The following is an 18,930-nucleotide window of genomic DNA, read 5'->3' as shown; positions in this document are numbered from 1 at the left end:
TGCATCTGTTAATATTAATAGACCCGAGTAAACATGAACTAACAGTGAGTTGTACATTTATTAACGTTGCCTAGGATTAATACATACTATGTCTAAATAAAAATAAATACTGCATTAACTAATATTAACTCATGGGACCTTATTGTTCTTTCTCTCCTCTTTTTCTCCACTGTCATTGTCCCTTCTTGTTGTTATCTGCCCTTTAATGATTCCTCTTTCTCTCCTTTCCTTGCAATATATTTCCACTAATTTTCTGCAGCTGTTTTACAAAAACAAATCTTATTTCTTGACTCAAGATTTGAATAAAGTCTAGTTTCTAAGGCATATAACCATGGATTGTAATTTAGGATGTTACAGTAATACTGCCCCAGGTTTGATTTGAGATGTTTTTATTGGTTTGCTTTGTCTGAGCTATGCCAGTGCTCTCCTGGTTATCAGGGTCATGGCTCAGATCTGCTGACTAACCTTTGTCAGAGAATAATTTGCAGTTTAAATTATTTATTTATTTTTACTTTACATTTTAATTGGAGATGGTCAAATCGGATGTGCCCACATTTAGAGAGAGGGATTTTTTTCTTACGTGACTCAGTTGGAGACTTCATTCATTGTGTGCATAAATGTATAGTTTTTTGTTTTTGTTTCAACTTTCAATAGGAAAAGCCCACCCAGCAAAGACCAGTTTTTAAGTTGTCTGATTTCAAGAGCTTTTCATTTTCTGACACACTCTCTCTCTCTATCTCTCTCTCTCTCTGGCTGTTGATTAGGTGGACCTCCCTTTTCTGCACTTCCCAGACTGGGAGACAGTGTCATCCCGGGAGAATCGCAGGACTCGTCCTCTTCAAACACTCACTTTGACTTCAGCCCCTGTACACTGGAGCATCTACAGGAGGAGGAAGCTGAGACAGAAAAGTGAGTCATGTGATCACATCCAGTGATCCTATATGAATAAAATCACTTTTTCTCACTGCGCACAATCCAGATTTATCAAATCACATCTGTTTTCTGTTTGCTCAGTCTCTTTCTACTGCATTCTGAATGAGACTATAATCTGACATTTAATACTGACTGGACAAAATGCTTCTACACTGACTTTGTATTTTCATTTTAAGACAAGCAGTCGCTGTCTCCTAATCAGACTGTTAAGAGTAAGAGCGGTCTCATCTGTCTCAGTGGCCACCATACAGGCCTCACAGCTATTTTTGTTCCTTAAGTCTCTATAGTGACGATGCACACGCAGCGTTTGAAACAAAGCTTTGCTCTGTGGTGCTCTGCTCTGTAAATGATCTTACTGGGACAGACACAGAGAATGAAGCTTGTGCCTCATGACTTGGTGCTCTTGAGAAGAGAAAGGGAACGTTGAGAACATGCAGCTTTTGGGATGTTGGGATTCTTACTTCTGTAGGGTAACTGGAATGTGATTTCCCTTACAGGACGCAGGAGACCGGCACCCCCAGGTCTGACAAGAGGTGAGGCTTCTTCTGTGCTCCACCAGTGCAGGTTTTTCAGTGGTCAAGGCTGATATCATTTCATGGCCTTTTCAGACAGTATAGGCATTAATATGAAAACACACACACACACACACACAAATATATATATAACGCTGATTGCATTGTTAGTTGTAAGAATTAATTTGATTATCACAGTTTTTACTGTTAATTAGCAGTAAATCGTACAACAGTAAAAAATTATTGTTTCAGATGTTCTAAACTAATCATTTTCAACGTTTTCTGAGTTGAAATGATTAGACATGTGGTTTGACGAGCGTTTGCTGTGTTTGTCCAGCAGGATGGAGCCGCTGGGCTCTGGAGAGGTGCAGAGCGAAGATGATCAGTGTGTTGAGGTGGAGCTAGAGACTCCTAACTGGCAGACGCTGGTGAGCAGAGACGTCCTGTCCACACTTACCAATCACGAAATCAAGAGACAGGAAGTCATCAACGGTGAGTGACAAGTGTAGTGGACTGTATGAGCAGTGGTGGGGAAGTGTCTCCCTAAAGTAATCACAACTGCTGCCATTGCTTTCACAGAGTTGTTCTACACAGAGAGAGCACACGTTCGAATGATGAAGGTTCTGGAAAATGTGTTTTACCAGCCGCTGATCAGAGAGGCCATCCTGCCTCCTGCAGACATCAAAAACATCTTCAGCAACCTTGAGGAGATCGTTCAGCTGCACGGTAAAACACAAGACTTCACAACCCCCCTAAATCCTTGAACACCTCTAAAGTAAACAGTTCATCTAAATGCATTCCTCTTCTCTTTTCACTTCAGTGTCTTTAACGGAACAAATGACTGCAGTTCGGAAGAAAAATGAGACTGCGCTCATTGACTCAATTGGAGATGATCTGCTCTCCTGGGTAAGAAGCAGCAAATATACATTAAAGAAAGCTTCCTGCAAATAAAAACCAAAAAATCTGATCATATTGGCTTAAGGGAGTAGCTTGAACATGGTAGCTGGTTTGTTTCTCTTACAAATTGGCTTTATCTACCAACTAATCCAAGTTGGACCAGCTAATGATCATAAATAACTAGTTTTAACAAGCTAGAATCCATCTAAAATGAGTTAATATTAGACTACCCAGCAGTGATATTTCACACTCAGTTGTGTCTTTACCCACAGTTCAGTGGGGAAGAGGAGGAGAAGATCAAAAGAGCTGCAGGCACGTACTGCAGTAATCAGCCTTTCGCCCTGGAACTCATCAAGAGCAAACAGAAGAAAGACCAGCGCTTCAACTCCTTCATACTGGTCAGTGGCTTAATAGCACAGTGGTTGCTTTCTACTTGCATTCGAACGTGCGTGTATGTTTTCAATCTGGCTGTTCCACAGATGGCAAAGATAATACATGTAATATTAACATGAAAGTGTTTGTATTTCAGGAGGCGGAGAGTAACCGTCATTGTCGCAGGCTGCAGCTGAAGGACATTATTCCTGTGGAGACTCAAAGACTCACAAAGTATCCCCTGCTCCTGGAAAACATCGCCAAATACACAGGTACGATCTCATCAGCAGCATTCAAATCAACGATTTTTAACCGATTCTGAGTTTAGCTTTTCCCATATATTCAGTTTTTGACTTCCTAATGCTGTATGAACGTGTACTTCATGCTGCTTGGAATGCAGTATACATTAGCTGTTTAATGCACTCATGACTTACAACTGCTTTTATGTATGATGCAAAATTTATGTAGACAGTCAATTATGTCTTAAGACACCTAATATGTTAAAATAAATCTGTCAGGAAGCATTGATAATCGTTTTATCATCACATCGCATCCCCCTGAATCGTAATCTAATCCAATCCTTAGAGATATCTTAGGAACCTTTAATAGATCTCTGTATTCTCACAATTGAATCAGACAGTTGTTATCGGGTACAGTAAATATGTAATATTTGTGAGTGGGGTTAGTCTGTAACCTGTGAATGATTGACTGCTGGTTTTTGCCCGCAGAGGATCCTGAGGAGAGAAGGAAAGTGAAACAGGCTGGCGAATGCTGCCGAAATATTCTGACTCACGTCAACCAGGAGGTGAAGGAAGCTGAGAACAAACAGGTGAGTCAACACCACAGTGGGACCTGACCGCAGATCAGTGCTAATCTAAAACATGCTAACCTGATCTCTGATCCTCTGCTGCCCCCAGAGGCTGGAGGACTACCAGAGACGACTGGACCTGTCCTCACTGAAACAGAGCGAGAACCCCATGATCGCCGAGTTTAAGGTGAGACCTCGTATTTGAAATCGATTTATAATTAACCTGTAACTGACCGCTTATTATAAACAACATGGATTGTACTCTCCATCTAGAACCTGGACTTGACTAAGAGGAAGATGGTGCATGATGGACCGCTGTCCTGGAAGGTCAACAAAGACAAAACGATTGGTGGGTGTGGCTTGTCACAGAATTCACCGTGGCCCAAACTCATATTAGAGAACTGACTTTTAGATCATTATTATATTATTTGCTTAATTATCTCTTAAAGATGCATTCCCAAAACAGACCGTTTAATTCTGAGGCGGAAATGGTCATGAGAAACTAAATTATGACTGTGTTTGGTGCAAGAAACCACGACTGACATTATAAGTTGACACCGGGGCACAAATTGAATGCTGCAAAAGTGTGTGATATAAAATCTAATGCTATATTATTGCGAAATGTTTTCATATGATGTGGTGTGTGTTTCCAGAGCTGTACACATTGCTGCTGGAGGATATATTGGTGCTACTTCAAAGACAAGATGAGAAGCTAATCTTAAAATGCCACAGTAAGAATCTGGCGGGCACCGCTGAGACCAAACACATCTTCAGCCCCATCATCAAACTCAGCACTGTGATGGTGCGCTCCGTCGCCACCGGTAAGAAGAAGCACTGCTTTTAAAAACAGGATAGACAGAGTGGGGGAAAAATGTGTCCGATCATACATTTGTCAAAAACCTCATGATGTATGTATAAAAGGCGTTTATTTGCTTCTTGATGGAAACAAAGTATATTCAAGAGTAATTTGAACTAATATTGTTGTCTGAATGCTTTGCAGACAACAGGTCATTCTTTGTGATCTCTATGTCTGATAATGGAGCCCAGATCTATGAACTAATGGCCCAGACTGTGTCTGAGCAAAAGACGTGAGTGCTGCATTCTTTACCCATAGTTCCATTTGATCTGCTTTTAGAGTGTTCGGTTATTAAAAGTGAACAAAATGTACCTCTAAAACAGAATTAATAGTGGATGAATGTTTATTTAATAGTTTTTTTTTTTGTTTAATTGAGTTTTATTTAATTATTTATATTATAGTGTTATTTTTAGTTTATAAAATATTGTAGCATTTAATTTTTTATGTGTTCCCATATAGCTTTCCTTTTATTATTATTATTTCTAAACTAATTTTTTTAATTAATTTTAGCATTTCAACATATTTCGGTTTCTGTTTACTACTTGCAATGTTTGTTTGGATTTCCAATCAATAGGTGGCAGTGTCTGATAACACAAAGAGCAGATTGCATGAAGACCAAACTACTCAACATCATTCCACTGCCTCAGACTGAGTGAGTTTAAGGTTTCTATATCATTTATAATATGAGAGAAGTGTTTTATAAGCTGTAAGGTGATGTTAAACATATTAAATGTTTTGCAGTGGGGAACGGGAAGCGGTCGAGTTGATGAACTCTGGTGTTCAGAAACTAAACAAAGACTCTGAGCCTATTTCTTTAGTGAGCATTCAGCCTCCAGGTAAACTTGTTTGTTTCTTTTATTTTTTTGAGAGTAAATATAAAACTGATACCATAATAATAGTCTGGCAATAAAGTGGTTAATTCATATAGAGTAGTTATTCAACTGATGTAGCATGGGACTGGAAACACGTCCGGTGTCCATCCTCAAAAATATCTTTCAAAATATTTGCATGACTCAAGTTTTTCTGTGTATTTCTGTAGAAAAAGATTGCACTGAGGTCATGCCGACCCCACCATGTAGCACCAACCCATTTGAGACCAAATCTGATGAGGAGGATGAAGAAGAAAATTCACTACAGGATCAAGCTGAGGATGATGAAGCGTTCGAGGCGGCCGATGTGACCGATCGCCTGATATTCCTGAAGCAGCGCTCGAGGCTGGGCATCGCCATAGACGAGGACGAGGCCGAGGCCTTTGAGCTCCAGCCACTCAGAGCTGACGAAGCTCTCAGAACACGTGAGTAGAAGACATGACTGTAGTCCTGCTAAGAGCTGTCTCTCTGCTAATACACTGAAAAATCGTACAGGTAGGGACATCTACTGAAATCCAACAGTCTTGGATTCACTGTAAGCCTCCTAGTCTGTCCATTTGTCCACTCATTTATTATTCTTTTTTTTTAGTGGCAACTTTGAGGCAGCTCCTGATCAACCATATGTCCAGTCAGGAGGACACAGACAGAGATGGTGAAAGACGAGAGCAGCAGGAAGATGTGGCTAGGACTGGCTCTCAGCAGGGATCAGAGGACAGCACTGCGATCAGCTCCACTGTTGCGAACGGCTCAGACAGGGCCGAGAACGCACAGGAACTGCCCTCCGGAGACACAGGCTTCTTTGAGACGTCTGAGGATTGTGGTGTGTTGATTTTTATCAAGTCATCAGGAAATGGTCATTTTCTCACTTAACACTATGTTTAGACTGTTACAAATGAAAGGATTAGTTCACTTCTGAAGTAAAAATTCCCTGATAATTTACTATACCCCCAGGTCTTTTCTTTCTTAATTCGCAAAAAATTCAGGTTTTTGAGGAAAACATTCCTAGATTTCTTTCCATATAATGACTCAATGAGACTTAACGTGCTAAAGGTCCAAACTGCAGTTTCTGTGAAGCTACAAAGGGCTTTACTAGATCCCAGCCAAGGAATAAGTGTCTTATCTAGTGAAACAATCTGTCATTTTCTTAAAAAATAAAAATGCACATACTTTTTAACCACAAATGCTCATCTTGCACTAGCTCAACTTCGTGCATTACATAGTCATGTTGGAATGGTCACCAAGATGCAGGCGGAAGTAACGACCCAGTGTTTACAAAGTGAACACGCAAAGAAAGTCAAATGCCCTTTGCAAAAAAGATAATGTACGACGATTCTGAAGTTGGAGAAAATGAGATAGAGTTTTTCGCCTATGTGTGAACTTTCCATCATGACTACGTAATGTATGAATTTGCAGACGAGCGTCAAGAGCTAGTGAGTCGAGCTATTATATATATCATATAATGACAGATATATGTATGTATATATATATATATATATATATATATATATATTACATGTTTATATATACACGTGTATATATATATATATATATATATATATATATATATATATATATATACATATATATATTATACTTTTTTTTTAAATGACCGATCGTTTCACTAGATAAGAACTTTATTCCTCGGCTTGGATCGTGAAGAGCCCTTTGAAGCTGCACTGAAACTTCAGTTTGGACCTTCAGCCCGGTGATCTCCTTTGAAGTCCATTATATGGAGAAAAATCCTGGAATCTAGTGTTCATGTACCACAAATTTGTGCTTTACATGCTGGACGTTAATTGCATTATATAAGTTGCTTTGAAATGTGTCACATGTTTCAGATCATTGAAAAAATATATATTCTTTAAATTACAACTTACTTTATAGTAGGGCAGTATCACATTTGGATGAACCCTACATTTAGACTACATATACACCAGTTTCAGTCTAGTAAGCCTTCCTCTGGTTTGTGTCAGTCTCCGCAGGCAGTTACATGGTGCTGGAGGTGTGTGGCGGCTCAGGCGAGAGCAGCACAGATGATGAGGTGCAGGGCAGCAGCGGGGAGCCAGTGGCCGGGGGAGACTCAGGCATTGACTTGAAGAAGCTCCTGTCTTCCTCCTCTCAGAGCAGCAGAGGACCAAACCTCAACAGACGGATCATGACACACATACGTCTACTACAGGCCGACCTGCAGCATCTGAAGGTGACGTGTTTTTGTATATTTGTCTATCTGTGACCAGTTTTTTTAGGGACAATGACCAAAAATTATTTGAATGTATATAATGCTTTAGTTTTGTTGAATTATACGAGTTATGAATAATATTATATAATTTTATTACGTCAAAACTTAATGGCATATGCTTACAAATGGGGCTGTGGACTGTTTCTCAGAAGTAAGTTTTTTCTATATTAAATCTCTCGTTGCGCTTGCTGGCTGTTCGGGTATTTGGAATTTATTGTGAAAAGAGCTAAAAAAAAAAAGAATTATTGAAATATTTTAATATTCCAATAATAGGAACAAAAAGAAAGAAATATATGCTGTAATTACTGTAAATATTGTCCAGAAAACATTTTAATGCTTTTGACTGCCAATTGTTTAACTTATGTAAAATCATGGCATAGTATCATTATATCCCCAATATAAATATTTCCCTTGAAAGGGCCCCCTTTCCTAAAATAGAAATTAAATTTAAATAAGAATACTTTTTTTTTTAACTGATTTAATGCAAGAACATTCATACCTTTTAAAGTGACTTTAGTGTCTATCTCGTTTAAGTCCGTCTTATCGGTTTACACACACAAACACACACAAAAACACTAATACTTGAATCTGTTTTGCAGGATACAGAAATCAAGTATAATCAGCTACGCCAAAGGCTTTCAGAGGAAACAGCTACTGACACAGAGGAAAACAAAGGTACTGTGCTTTTAATTCTACCTTTTGTGGTTTGGTGGTGTGCTGCCCTAAGAGCTTTCATTCATACTTCTCTTTCTCTTTTATCCTTCTCTCTCTCAAATAAAAGTTAGTTAAGCAGAGCACTCTTTCTGTTTATTGAGACTGGAGGAGACACCGAGACCCTGGGCTGCTGCAGTCCTGCTCCTCTTCAAACAGTGCTCCTGCATGGACAGAGACAGACAGAATAGACAGGAGATCTGGAGTTATTGTTCACGCTCAATATACAGGACGACCCCAATCACTCACTCCAAATCTCTGTCCATCTGCACACCAGCATGGTCTTGGTACTTTGAGAAAGACTGCCATGTAAGAACGTTTCCTCACCTCTCGCTCCACCAGCTGCATTCACACAGCAGCAAACCTCCGTCACTATCAAAACCAGGATGGATGGGGAAAAAAAACAAGAGGTTTGAGGGTAAACTACACAACTCAGTGGATCTACAAAACTTCTCCAGGTTGCATGACATTTCTTCATGAAGTTTGATGACATTAGAGTCGATATTAACCAATGGCAGTACAGCATGAGTGGTCACATGATTTTTACTAAGATAGCTAAACGGATCTTTGACCCGACTTCCAATTCAATACGGCGTGTGTAATACGTGATTTTATGATGTAGAAACCACTTTTGACAACATTGGTGAGTGGGGTGAAAAACTTCTGCTTGAAGTCCTGTACCGCTAGAGCATGTGCGGAGAATATCAGTCACGTGAGCCTGAAATGAGACGTCTCAGAGAGGAACTGGCAATGTTTGCTGACTGATGATGAAGGTAAAGGGTCTGAGGATGGGCTGATGATGGTGGTGGTGTCTCTCCTCATTCCTCCTCTCTTAATAAACCACATTATTCGCTATTTAATGAAGCTACTGAAAGTGTTTTCTCTGGCTTGCGGCCATGGGAAGACCGGACCTTTCGTAATGTCGTCGGGTCGAGCTCATGCGACACGTTTCGGGCAGCTCGGCCCGATCCAGCTTTCAGATATTCTTGGTTTTGAGAATGAAGTTAAATAGAAAAAAGCTTCATGAAGACCCTTAACGGTCCATTTTAAATGTAATGTATTGTACAGTTATGACCAACACTGCATCTCTTACAGAGACACTTTTCTTTTTTTGCGTTCTAAAGCATTCAGTCATGTATTATTTTAACAGAAACTACTAAAAAAAAGAAGAAAAACAAAAGACTGCAAGGTATCCTTTAATATTAATGTAATCTGTATTTTTATTATTCCGTCTAGACGTCTGAGGTATTTTATTATATTATTGAACATTAATATGATCTTGGCTTTCCATTGAGAACATGAAATAGCTCTAATAGACAAGATTCTATTAAATTTCAATGAACTGATGTATTGTTCAAAATGGAAAGAAGATATTGCACATTATGTCTTCATTTTTTCACCTTTACCTTTCGAGGAGAGTGGGAGGAATATTCGGTTTTGGATTTATGACCAAAAAGGAAATCACACAACATCTGTAGCAAAATGTATTAAATAAACTGGAAATGCAAATGGTGATGTTCATTTCTTGTGCAAAGCCCTTCATAATGATTGTTTTGGAAATACACAAGTTGAAACACATCAAATTGAAGCTTGCTTTTAAATAGTTCTCAATATGAGAAAGCCAATGTATACACCACCTTTCCCATACTGCCGATATATGTGGGGCATCCAGTTCATAACTCTCCATTACGCAGGTCTTTTTGCTTCTTTGTTGCTTTCCCAACATCTTCCCTCTTCCCCCTCGTTTTTTCCTCCTCTTCTCTGAACTGATGCCTGAGGGTGAAAAAAACAAGTGTCAATAAGAACAAGAAGTGAATGAACCTGCTAATGTGCAGTAGTTCGAGCTCACCTTGACTGCCAGCGCCTGCCACTATTCCACACACGTCCAAACGATGGCAGCCAGTTGGCATCAGTATGTGAGCCGTGGTCAAAGTTTGCACACACTCGGTTGGGCGGAAGCTCTTGCTCTTCTGTAATTCAAGTTTCATTATTTGTAACATACACAGTTATATACGCAAAACAACTTGCAATGAACATAAACCTGGTTGACTACTTAAACTGGCTTAACATACATAAATAGTGAGATCAAAATGGTAAGAGGTCCCACGTTACATTAACTACCATTTACTTAGATCAAAAATAAGTATAATGTACTTATTGTGTTCATATTCTTGTGTTCATAGGTGTAAGGGTGGGTCAACAGTATAATTATATTACAGATGTATTTACACGCAATATTTTTCAAATATAAGTACAATGTAAAAACATGCATGTACACAATACGGTAAGTGCTTTGTATCAAATTATTAAATGGAAGAACATTGTAGTCGAGGCCAAATAATATAGTGTGGAACAAAGCTTTAATATAAAATCATTAAAATATTAAGTTAATACTACTTCTGTTTAAAATAAGATTCAGTTTTAAGAAAAATACAGGTATGTTTTTATATAGTATTACATTTATGGACAAAAATACAATGGAAGTCAATGGGAACTGAAACTGCTCATTTACCAACTTTCTTTCAAATAACGTGTTCTTCTGAAGAAAGAAAGTCATACGGGTCTGGAACGATGTGAGGGTGCGTAAATGATTGAATCATCGCTTTTAAGTGTTTAAAAAGCCCAAGACGGAGAGTATGAATATGAGAGTGGAGTACACACTGTGCTTGAGGAACTCCTGAAGTGATGGGCCCATGTCCTGCTGTCCACTGCTCCAGGCTTCATCAGGCTCCTCAAGAAGCCACGGCGGTACAGCTCCTACAGTTCAACACCATCTGCTCAGTATCTTCTCAAAGAATAAACCCAAACCAAGTCTATTTTACTCACCGGTATGAACATTTCCACTGCTGGCTGAGTCCTGCAAATAGGAGTAGCAAACCTAAATGATCCTTGACCTTCTTTATTAATCTAATCAATAATTGTTGCATTTATATAATTTATAGATTTATGAAGATTACCTGGTAACCAATGAAAGTTAAGCCGAGTTCTGGTTCATTCCACTGACTGTGTGAGCTGAAATCCTCGCGGCTCGGCCCGGGTTGTGCCTCCATTTCATAAAGCGACTGTGAGAACTTCCTATCAAACATCAAAACTCATTAGAAACTCAAAATAAAAAGTTTCAGATTATGAAGAAAAAATAAATCTGATCATTCTGTGATAATGAAGAAGAAATTTAATCAAATGTAATTTCTGTTTATCAGTACCGGAACCAGCATATTAAAACCTTGACTTGTATTAGCAGAAGTAAAATATCTGGACACAACTATGCATTTATTATTGAGATTTTTACAATTGAGTCTTGTATGACAAATGTACTGTCATTACTGTTAAACTCTTTCACCTGCAATATATCTCTCATACCGAATAAATACAATAACTATTACAAAATCTGGGGTCGGCAAGAATTTAATATTTTGAAATAAGTTTATGTTCTTATGAACATTATAAATGTATTTTATAAATTTGTCTCTGCGTTACTTTTTGTTCAATTTAATGGATCTTTGCTGAACGAAAGTTTACATTTCTTGAAAGAAATTAAAATCTTACTGACCCTAAACTTTTGAATAATAGTGTATTGGAATGGATTTATAGAGAGAGAGGTATCGGTGCAACAGTGTTCAGATAACATCATTTTTGCATTTCTTTTACCTGGCTGCATGCAGGTCCACTTCAGCAGCTTGGACCAGTTCTGGATCAGGCTAAGTTTGATTCAGGAAAGTCAACAGGAATACTCCATGTCTTTTAAACATCATAATTTATACATGCTTTAAAAAAAGGCTAACTAGCAACAGAGTCACAAATAACATTTCCTATTAATTTTTAATTCATAATTGTAAGCTTTTTAATTTTAACTGAGAGCTGAGATAAGGATACGCTTGGAGCATCCCAGGAAAACAAACCTCTGATAATGACTGAAGGACGTCCAGCCTTCAAACCTGTGTGTATGCCTACTGTGAAATAAATTACCACATCAAACGAGAGGTGCTAACATGGACGCAGCTAAAGCCGCCGGGTTTGCTTCAGGGAATTTTTTATTTTAAAGAAGCTTCCCAATGGAAACCTTGACAAGATGCACACCTGTTTCACACATACTCCGTCTGCAGTGCAGTGCAGGACTCATTGTGCTTTCACACAGGACGCGTTTGCAAACTGCTACTCGGTACGTGAACGATCGCTGCACTGCTGCAGACGCACCGCTCCTGGAACACACTGACGGACCGCAGCCGCGTGAACGCTTGAATCCGTTAACATGGGTGCGTAAAAAAATACAAAACACATACGCACTGCAGACGGAGTATGTGTGAAACAGGCGTAAGGTTGTTTGCACCTTGTGCAATGTGGAATTAGTTTACAGCTTTCTCAAGCAGTTTGTGATGCATTTTGGAGACAGGAGATGAGCCCCTGGTCTAATGCACCACCTGGCTTTAGAAACCCGTTCTAAAAGACTTACTTTTAGTCATTATTTTATTTGGGTAGCACACATATTCTGAATGCCTTCGGCAGAATTCAGATGATCCATTTTAATCTAGATCCAATCTTTAATTCCAAGATTACAGTGAGATTAATCTAGATTAAAAAAATTTATCTATGTCCACCTCTAATATATGTGTATATATATATATATATATAATTCTTTCTGTCTTTGTAGAACATCTGCAAACTTTAACAGCAATTATGAAACACACCCATGTCCCCAAACATAAATAAGCAAGCAATGACCTCTCAGTTTCCTCTTCTGTTATGATTTTCTCGCAGTTTGGGCTCTGCTTGTCCCACCAGAACTTGTGTGTGTTTGTCCGGTGCTCTGGGCTGAAATGAGAAGCGGTGAGTGTATGAAGTGCCAACTCCGCTGTTTCTCACGGGTTCTGATGTGAGCTCACGTGCTCCAGCAGTCCTCCGTACAGCACGCTGATGTTCCTGTCAGTCACGTGCTTCTGCACCTCCAGCGCGCAGCAGTAACACCAGAACTGCTCCTCGTGATGGGGACTGGATTTCTCCACCTGAGGATTTTTAATGGTCCGCCGCGCTTTTTTGACCTGTTATAACATAAATAAATGTTATTACAAAGAGCAACAAATACGGGCATTACTGTTCATGGCACCAAACATATATACATATATAAATGACATTTTGTGGTTGTCAACCAGCTGACGTAGTTCATAGTTAGTTTGGTGAACGGAACTGACTTCATATAGCCACTGAATTTTATTTAACCAGGAGAAACATATCGGAGATTAAAAGATAAGCAGCTTAATGTAACTTTTATGCACAAAACCTATAACGTTACAAACAAAAAAACATGCGACATTAAAAACATTTACAGGTCATCGACTCATCCTCCAATTCTCACTTTGACACCACTTGATTAAAAGGAACTGCAAAAAATGCTTACTTAATTTAATGTTTTATTATTGTATGCGTTTACCAATAAAGTGTAATCATTGTGTGTCCAAATCGCATTTGGAGCCACTGTGGTGGCAGCATCTTCAGCTAACGTTAGTGTCCTATTAGCACGCTTACCTTTTCCACGAATTTGACGAGAATTACTTTAAGTTTGCTCTGGTGGCTTTTCCCATAAATGTGTTGTTTTTCTGCAGATAGAGCAATAAAACGCGCCCATTTGGCTGTTTCGGGGTTTGTTTCTTTAGTGAATGAATGCAACAAGCGTGATGTTGTCCAAACACACACGGTCTATGTCCAAACATAGTGACGTTTTTTTTATTTCAAAAATGCAATAGCGCCCTCTTGTGGATGAGTTCTCCCTTTAAAATGATTAAACGATTTATTTCAGAAGGACCATATGACACTGGAGACTGAAGTAATGAGGCAAAAAATTCAGCTTTGTCAACACATGCATAAATAACATTTTAGGATATATTAAAATAGAAAACTGTTTTCTTTTCTTTCTTTTTTTTTGCCATTGTAAAAATTTATAATAACTTCTTAACCAAATACAATTGCCTGTAAAGCAGTTGAACTGCTTCAATTTGTTTGGAAAAGTGTTACATATTATATAAATAAAAGTTGACTGATACATACTTTATAAAAAATAAAACTTAATTCTGAACCTTTGAGATATTATACAATGCTAAAAAGGTGACACTTAAATCACAATTTCTTTTTAATGAAATATTACTTTTGAAAATTATCTATATACATTTTATAATTTAAGAACAAACTTGTTTGACAAAGTCACTGGAAACCAAAAGCATCAACAAATTGAGGACTGGATTCACAATCACACCAAAAATCCATGAACAAATAAAACTGAAGTTTCAGGCTGATCCAACTTGCATGAAGTACAGTACATCACTTATGATGGTGTCCTGAGTCCTGGATCAGAGCATCAGTGAGAGCCCAGACAGTCTGTGGCTTCAGATGCTCCGAAACATAGGGGTTAGGGTTAGGGTTCTCAGGTCTGGGAATGTGTGGCCCAGTCTATGGCATAAATGCACTGGTCATCTAAAAACTATCCACATGAGGCCGTGCATTATTGTGCAACAGGAGGAACCCAGAACCCACTGCTCCAGCATAAGATCTGACAGCGGCTCTGAGGATTTCATCCTGGTACCTAACAGCAGTAAGAGAACCATTTCCTAACACATGGAGGTCTGGTCATCCTGGAGGAGCTAGAGACCTGTGCAACCTGATTGGGTACTGCCTCATGCTACAGACAAAACTTATCTCGACAAGGACCCTAACAAAACTAAAAACAACTGTGTGTGGCCACCACCTTAATGATTCCCTTATTGGAGATTGTCCTGCTGTTGCCTCCAGTGCACCAAAACAGGTGAAACTGATTCACAATCACCTATGCTTCCTATAATTGGACAGACTGACATCCCTGAAGTTTAAATGACTTGGTGTGTGTATACAGTATATAATAATATTGCATAGATTTAAGGCATTCATTTTTTTAAGCTAACAGCCACGTCAATGCATTTGTTTATTTAAGGCTCAATGTGTCATTGAAGAAGAAAAGACAGACACACAAAAAGAAAAACGACACAGTGATAACAGTAATAACAAATAGTGCTAACATTCACAAGTTCATAAAGAAAAATCTGTCTCAGCACTTCCAGTTGCCCAGCCTGATGATGATGTCATTTGCTCTACCATGTCACGATAGGTATTGGGGAAAAACACAAAGAGAGGGTAGATCCAAATGCAGGTAAGGGTTTTATTTAAACAGAGGGGTAAATACAAAATAAACAGTCATGAGAGACAAATCAAACAAAAAGGGAACCGGATGAAACGGGGAACTCGGAAGAACGGAAAGGTAGAGGAAGTCTGGTGGAACGAGAGAATGAGACACATAGGGTAAGACAAAGCAAGACTGATGGACCTGAACACAATGACATCAGACAAGGACTCCGTGACATAGACTAAGACAGACTGGGTATTTATACACAGAAGGATAATTGGGAAACAGGAGACAGGTGGGGTGAACAATCAATCAGGTAACAAGGAGGAAGGTGACCATATAAGGGAACAGGAAGTGATCTGGGACAGACACCGTGAGAAGGAGGACATCTAGTGGAACCCCGGGGAACAACCACCCAGACACTGTGACAGTACCCCCCCTCTACGGAGCGGCTACCAGACGCTTAAAGACAAAACATGACACAGAGACCAGGAGGGAGGCGGACAGGTGGAGGCTCAGGGGGAGGGACGGAGGGCCAGAAAAGGAACACAAGGGGAACAAACACCAGAAATGATACATAAAACCGGGAGACCAGGAGGGAGGAGGACCGGAGGAGGTACAGGGGGAGGGACGGAGGGCCAGACTAAACTAAAAAGAACAGACAGAAACAGAACTCAAAAAAAACACAAAACATAAGTCCATGAAGGACATGTTGAGGCGTCCACTAGGACGGAGCAGATGACCACCACAGTCGTGTGGTCAAGGCCAGAGCCCTCCAGGGCGGAGCGGAAGACCACCATGGCCTTGTGGTTAAAGTCAAAGCCCTCCAGGGCGGAGCGGAAGACCACCACGTCTCTGTGGTCGAGGCCGGAGTCCACCAGGGCGGAGCAGAAGACCACCACGTCCTCATGGTCATCACCAGAGTCCACCAGGGTGGAGCGGACGACCACCACGTCCTCGTGGTCACCGCCAGAGTCCCCCAGGGCGGAGCGGATGACCACCACGTCCTCGTGGTCACCGCCAGAGTCTCCCAGGGCGGAGCCGAAGACCACCACGGCCTTGTGGTCACCGCCTCGGGAACTGTAACGGACACCGCCTCGGGAACAACATCGGGCACCGCCTCGGGAACAACCTCGGGCACCGCCTCGGGCACCGCCTCGGGAACTGCATCGGGAACTGCATCGGGCTTCGCCTCGGGAACTGCATCGGGCACCGCCTCGGGAACTGCATCGGGCACCGCCTCGGGAACTGCATCGGGCACCGCCTCGGGAACTGCATCGGGCACCGCCTCGGGAACTGCATCGGGCACCGCCTCGGGAACTGCATCGGGCTCCGCCTCGGGAACTGCATCGGGCTCCGCCTCGGGAACTGCATCGGGCTCCGCCTCGGGAACTGCATCGGGCTCCGCCTCGGAAACAGCATCGGGCTCCGCCTCGGGAACTGCATCGGGCACCGCCTCGGAAACAGCATCGGGCTCCACCTCGGGAACTGCATCGGGCTCCACCTCGGGAACTGCATCGGGCTCCGCCTCGGGAACTGCATCGGGCACCGCCTCGGAAACTGCATCGGGCACCGCCTCGGGAACTGCATCGGGCTCCGCCTCGGGAACTGCATCGGGCACCGCCTCGGAAACTGCCTCGGGCACCGCCTCGGAAACTGCCTCGGGCTCCGCCTCGGGAACTGCATCGGGCACCGCCTCGGAAACAGCATCGGGCACCGCCTCGGAAACAGCATCGGGCACCGCCTCGGGAACTGCATCGGGCTCCGCCTCGGGAACTGCATCGGGCACCGCCTCGGGAACAGCCTCGGGCACCGCCTCGGGAACTGCCTCGGACTCCGCCTCGGGAACAGCAGCTGCCTGTCTCCTCCTCCGCCCTCTACGATGAGGAGTCGGTGGCGTTGAGTCGGCCATCTTGTGCTGTGGTGCTGGGCTGGCGGCCATCTTGGGCTGTGACGCTAGGTTGGCGGCCATCTTGGGCTGTGGGGTTGGGCTGGCGCTCATCTTGTGCTGTGGGGCTGAGCTGGCAGCCTTGTCTGGACACTCTGGTGTGGTTGTTGCATCCCACTGGGCACGATGGTGCAGGTAATTGGTAAACCCCCAAAAGTCCAGTATCTCTAACCCCTTCATCTCCCATGAAGGTAAAGGATCATCCAGGCAATTATTAAATAAATCCTTTAGTGCTGCATCATTGTAACCTAGCCCGACTGCCATAGTCCAAAACAATTGCGCCAGGCCACCCACCTCACTTCCCTCTTGATGAAGGGTGATTAAGTTCTGGTATCTCCCCCTCCGTTCCTCCATGGTGGCTGGGGAACCGATTCGAAATCCCACACCGCTGGATCTAGGCATGACGGAGTCCTTCTGTCACGATAGGTATTGGGGAAAAACACAAAGAGAGGGTAGATCCAAATGCAGGTAAGGGTTTTATTTAAACAGAGGGGTAAATACAAAATAAACAGTCATGAGAGACAAATCAAACAAAAAGGGAACCGGATGAAACGGGGAACTCGGAAGAACGGAAAGGTAGAGGAAGTCTGGTGGAACGAGAGAATGAGACACATAGGGTAAGACAAAGCAAGACTGATGGACCTGAACACAATGACATCAGACAAGGACTCCGTGACATAGACTAAGACAGACTGGGTATTTATACACAGAAGGATAATTGGGAAACAGGAGACAGGTGGGGTGAACAATCAATCAGGTAACAAGGAGGAAGGTGACCATATAAGGGAACAGGAAGTGATCTGGGACAGACACCGTGAGAAGGAGGACATCTAGTGGAACCCCGGGGAACAACCACCCAGACACTGTGACATACCAGCTCTTGAATCAGATCTGTAACAGACACAAATGAGAGGGAAATCAGGTTACTTCAGCACTCCAAGTCCTCGCCTGGATAGTTCATGCTCCTTGTCAGCATTCTGAATGAATCTCCCGTGAGTGTATTAATCTCATCTCTCAGTCTCTGTCGGCCATCCAAGACATGACTTCCTCTTGCCATCCCCAGACACCTGCTGCAGGGTCTTTTTTAAACTGTTGCTGAAACATAGATTATGGCGGATTGTGTTTTTCCACTCATCTGGAACTGTAAGGGAAAAGTGCTCTCTAGACAGACAGAAATTAAAATGGAATCAGTTTTCATAATTTGGGATTTGTGTGTGTGTGTGTGTGTGTGAGAGAGAGAGAGAGAGAGAGGGAGAGAGAGATAGAGAGAGAGACAAAGAATGACTGAAGCCATGCTAGGAAAAAATATAAAATAAAAATAATTCAGCCTACACACTTTTCAAAAATAAAACTTATTTATGGGCAGCTTCTGTCCATTAAGAAACCTTTAACATCCATGTAATCTTTCCACTAAACAAATGGTTCTTTATTGTGAAAAAAAAAAAAAAAGACAAAAACAATAACTGCATCAGACCCAGTTTGTGAGTAGATGCTTTGGGCGTCCTCCCCTTCAGTGCACCCTTTACCTTACAAGGAAGCGTCCTCTTCATCTGTGAAAAGTGATGATAGGGCAGCTGCATTAGATATCATCTCATTATAATATTCTTTCACCTAATTTTATTTTTTATATATGTGGCATTC

The 18,930-nt window shown here is 41.5% G+C and overlaps 2 protein-coding genes and 1 pseudogene across 8 annotated transcripts in view; 1 reads left to right on the top strand and 2 right to left on the bottom strand.

Annotated features, from left to right (window-relative positions):
- LOC127995168 (rho guanine nucleotide exchange factor 12-like) overlaps nt 1–9,706 on the top strand; it is a 58,277-nt gene extending 48,571 nt beyond the window's left edge. For 4 of the 7 annotated variants that reach the window (XM_052591858.1, XM_052591859.1, XM_052591855.1 and 1 more), the window contains 19 exons: nt 765–909; nt 1,431–1,466; nt 1,783–1,937; nt 2,025–2,171; nt 2,266–2,351; nt 2,615–2,740; nt 2,872–2,986; nt 3,443–3,543; nt 3,632–3,709; nt 3,796–3,871; nt 4,176–4,343; nt 4,523–4,610; nt 4,953–5,030; nt 5,120–5,214; nt 5,418–5,672; nt 5,837–6,067; nt 7,221–7,447; nt 8,086–8,161; nt 8,261–9,706. In XM_052591858.1, the coding sequence (XP_052447818.1) occupies nt 765–909; nt 1,431–1,466; nt 1,783–1,937; nt 2,025–2,171; nt 2,266–2,351; nt 2,615–2,740; nt 2,872–2,986; nt 3,443–3,543; nt 3,632–3,709; nt 3,796–3,871; nt 4,176–4,343; nt 4,523–4,610; nt 4,953–5,030; nt 5,120–5,214; nt 5,418–5,672; nt 5,837–6,067; nt 7,221–7,447; nt 8,086–8,161; nt 8,261–8,271 (2,294 nt within the window). In that variant the 3' untranslated portion in view covers nt 8,272–9,706. The remainder of the gene's footprint in view (nt 1–764; nt 910–1,430; nt 1,467–1,782; nt 1,938–2,024; nt 2,172–2,265; nt 2,352–2,614; nt 2,741–2,871; nt 2,987–3,442; nt 3,544–3,631; nt 3,710–3,795; nt 3,872–4,175; nt 4,344–4,522; nt 4,611–4,952; nt 5,031–5,119; nt 5,215–5,417; nt 5,673–5,836; nt 6,068–7,220; nt 7,448–8,085; nt 8,162–8,260) is intronic. The other 3 variants (XM_052591861.1, XM_052591856.1, XM_052591857.1) reach the window with 2 other exon arrangements.
- LOC128014953 (centrosomal AT-AC splicing factor-like) lies at nt 9,669–13,817 on the bottom strand (annotated as a pseudogene).
- A 1,546-nt stretch (nt 13,818–15,363) lies between these two features.
- Nucleotides 15,364–18,154, bottom strand: LOC127995152 (mucin-5AC-like). Its single transcript, XM_052591854.1, has 2 exons — nt 16,846–18,154; nt 15,364–16,749 (listed from the first exon to the last, which is right to left on the bottom strand). The coding sequence occupies exons 1-2, from the start codon at nt 17,689–17,691 to the stop codon at nt 16,066–16,068; spliced, it is 1,530 nt and encodes a 509-aa protein (XP_052447814.1). The 5' UTR covers nt 17,692–18,154; the 3' UTR covers nt 15,364–16,065.
- Nucleotides 18,155–18,930: the final 776 nt, after the last annotated feature.

The sequence above is a fragment of the Carassius gibelio genome, chromosome A5 (assembly GCF_023724105.1).
Source record: "Carassius gibelio isolate Cgi1373 ecotype wild population from Czech Republic chromosome A5, carGib1.2-hapl.c, whole genome shotgun sequence".
NCBI lineage: Eukaryota > Metazoa > Chordata > Actinopteri > Cypriniformes > Cyprinidae > Carassius > Carassius gibelio.
Note: the sequence above shows the minus strand (reverse complement) of the source record. Positions and strands in the feature narration are given on the sequence as shown.

Bases quoted from the DNA above. Each gene is read 5' to 3' on its own strand.
- LOC127995152 (XM_052591854.1), bottom strand. From the start codon at position 17,691: ATGCCTAGATCCAGCGGTGTGGGATTTCGAATCGGTTCCCCAGCCACC. The intron at 16,750-16,845 runs GTGGAGCCCGAT...GCTGTTTCCGAG, and splicing joins AGCCCGATGCAGTTCCCGAG to GCGGAGCCCGATGCAGTTCC.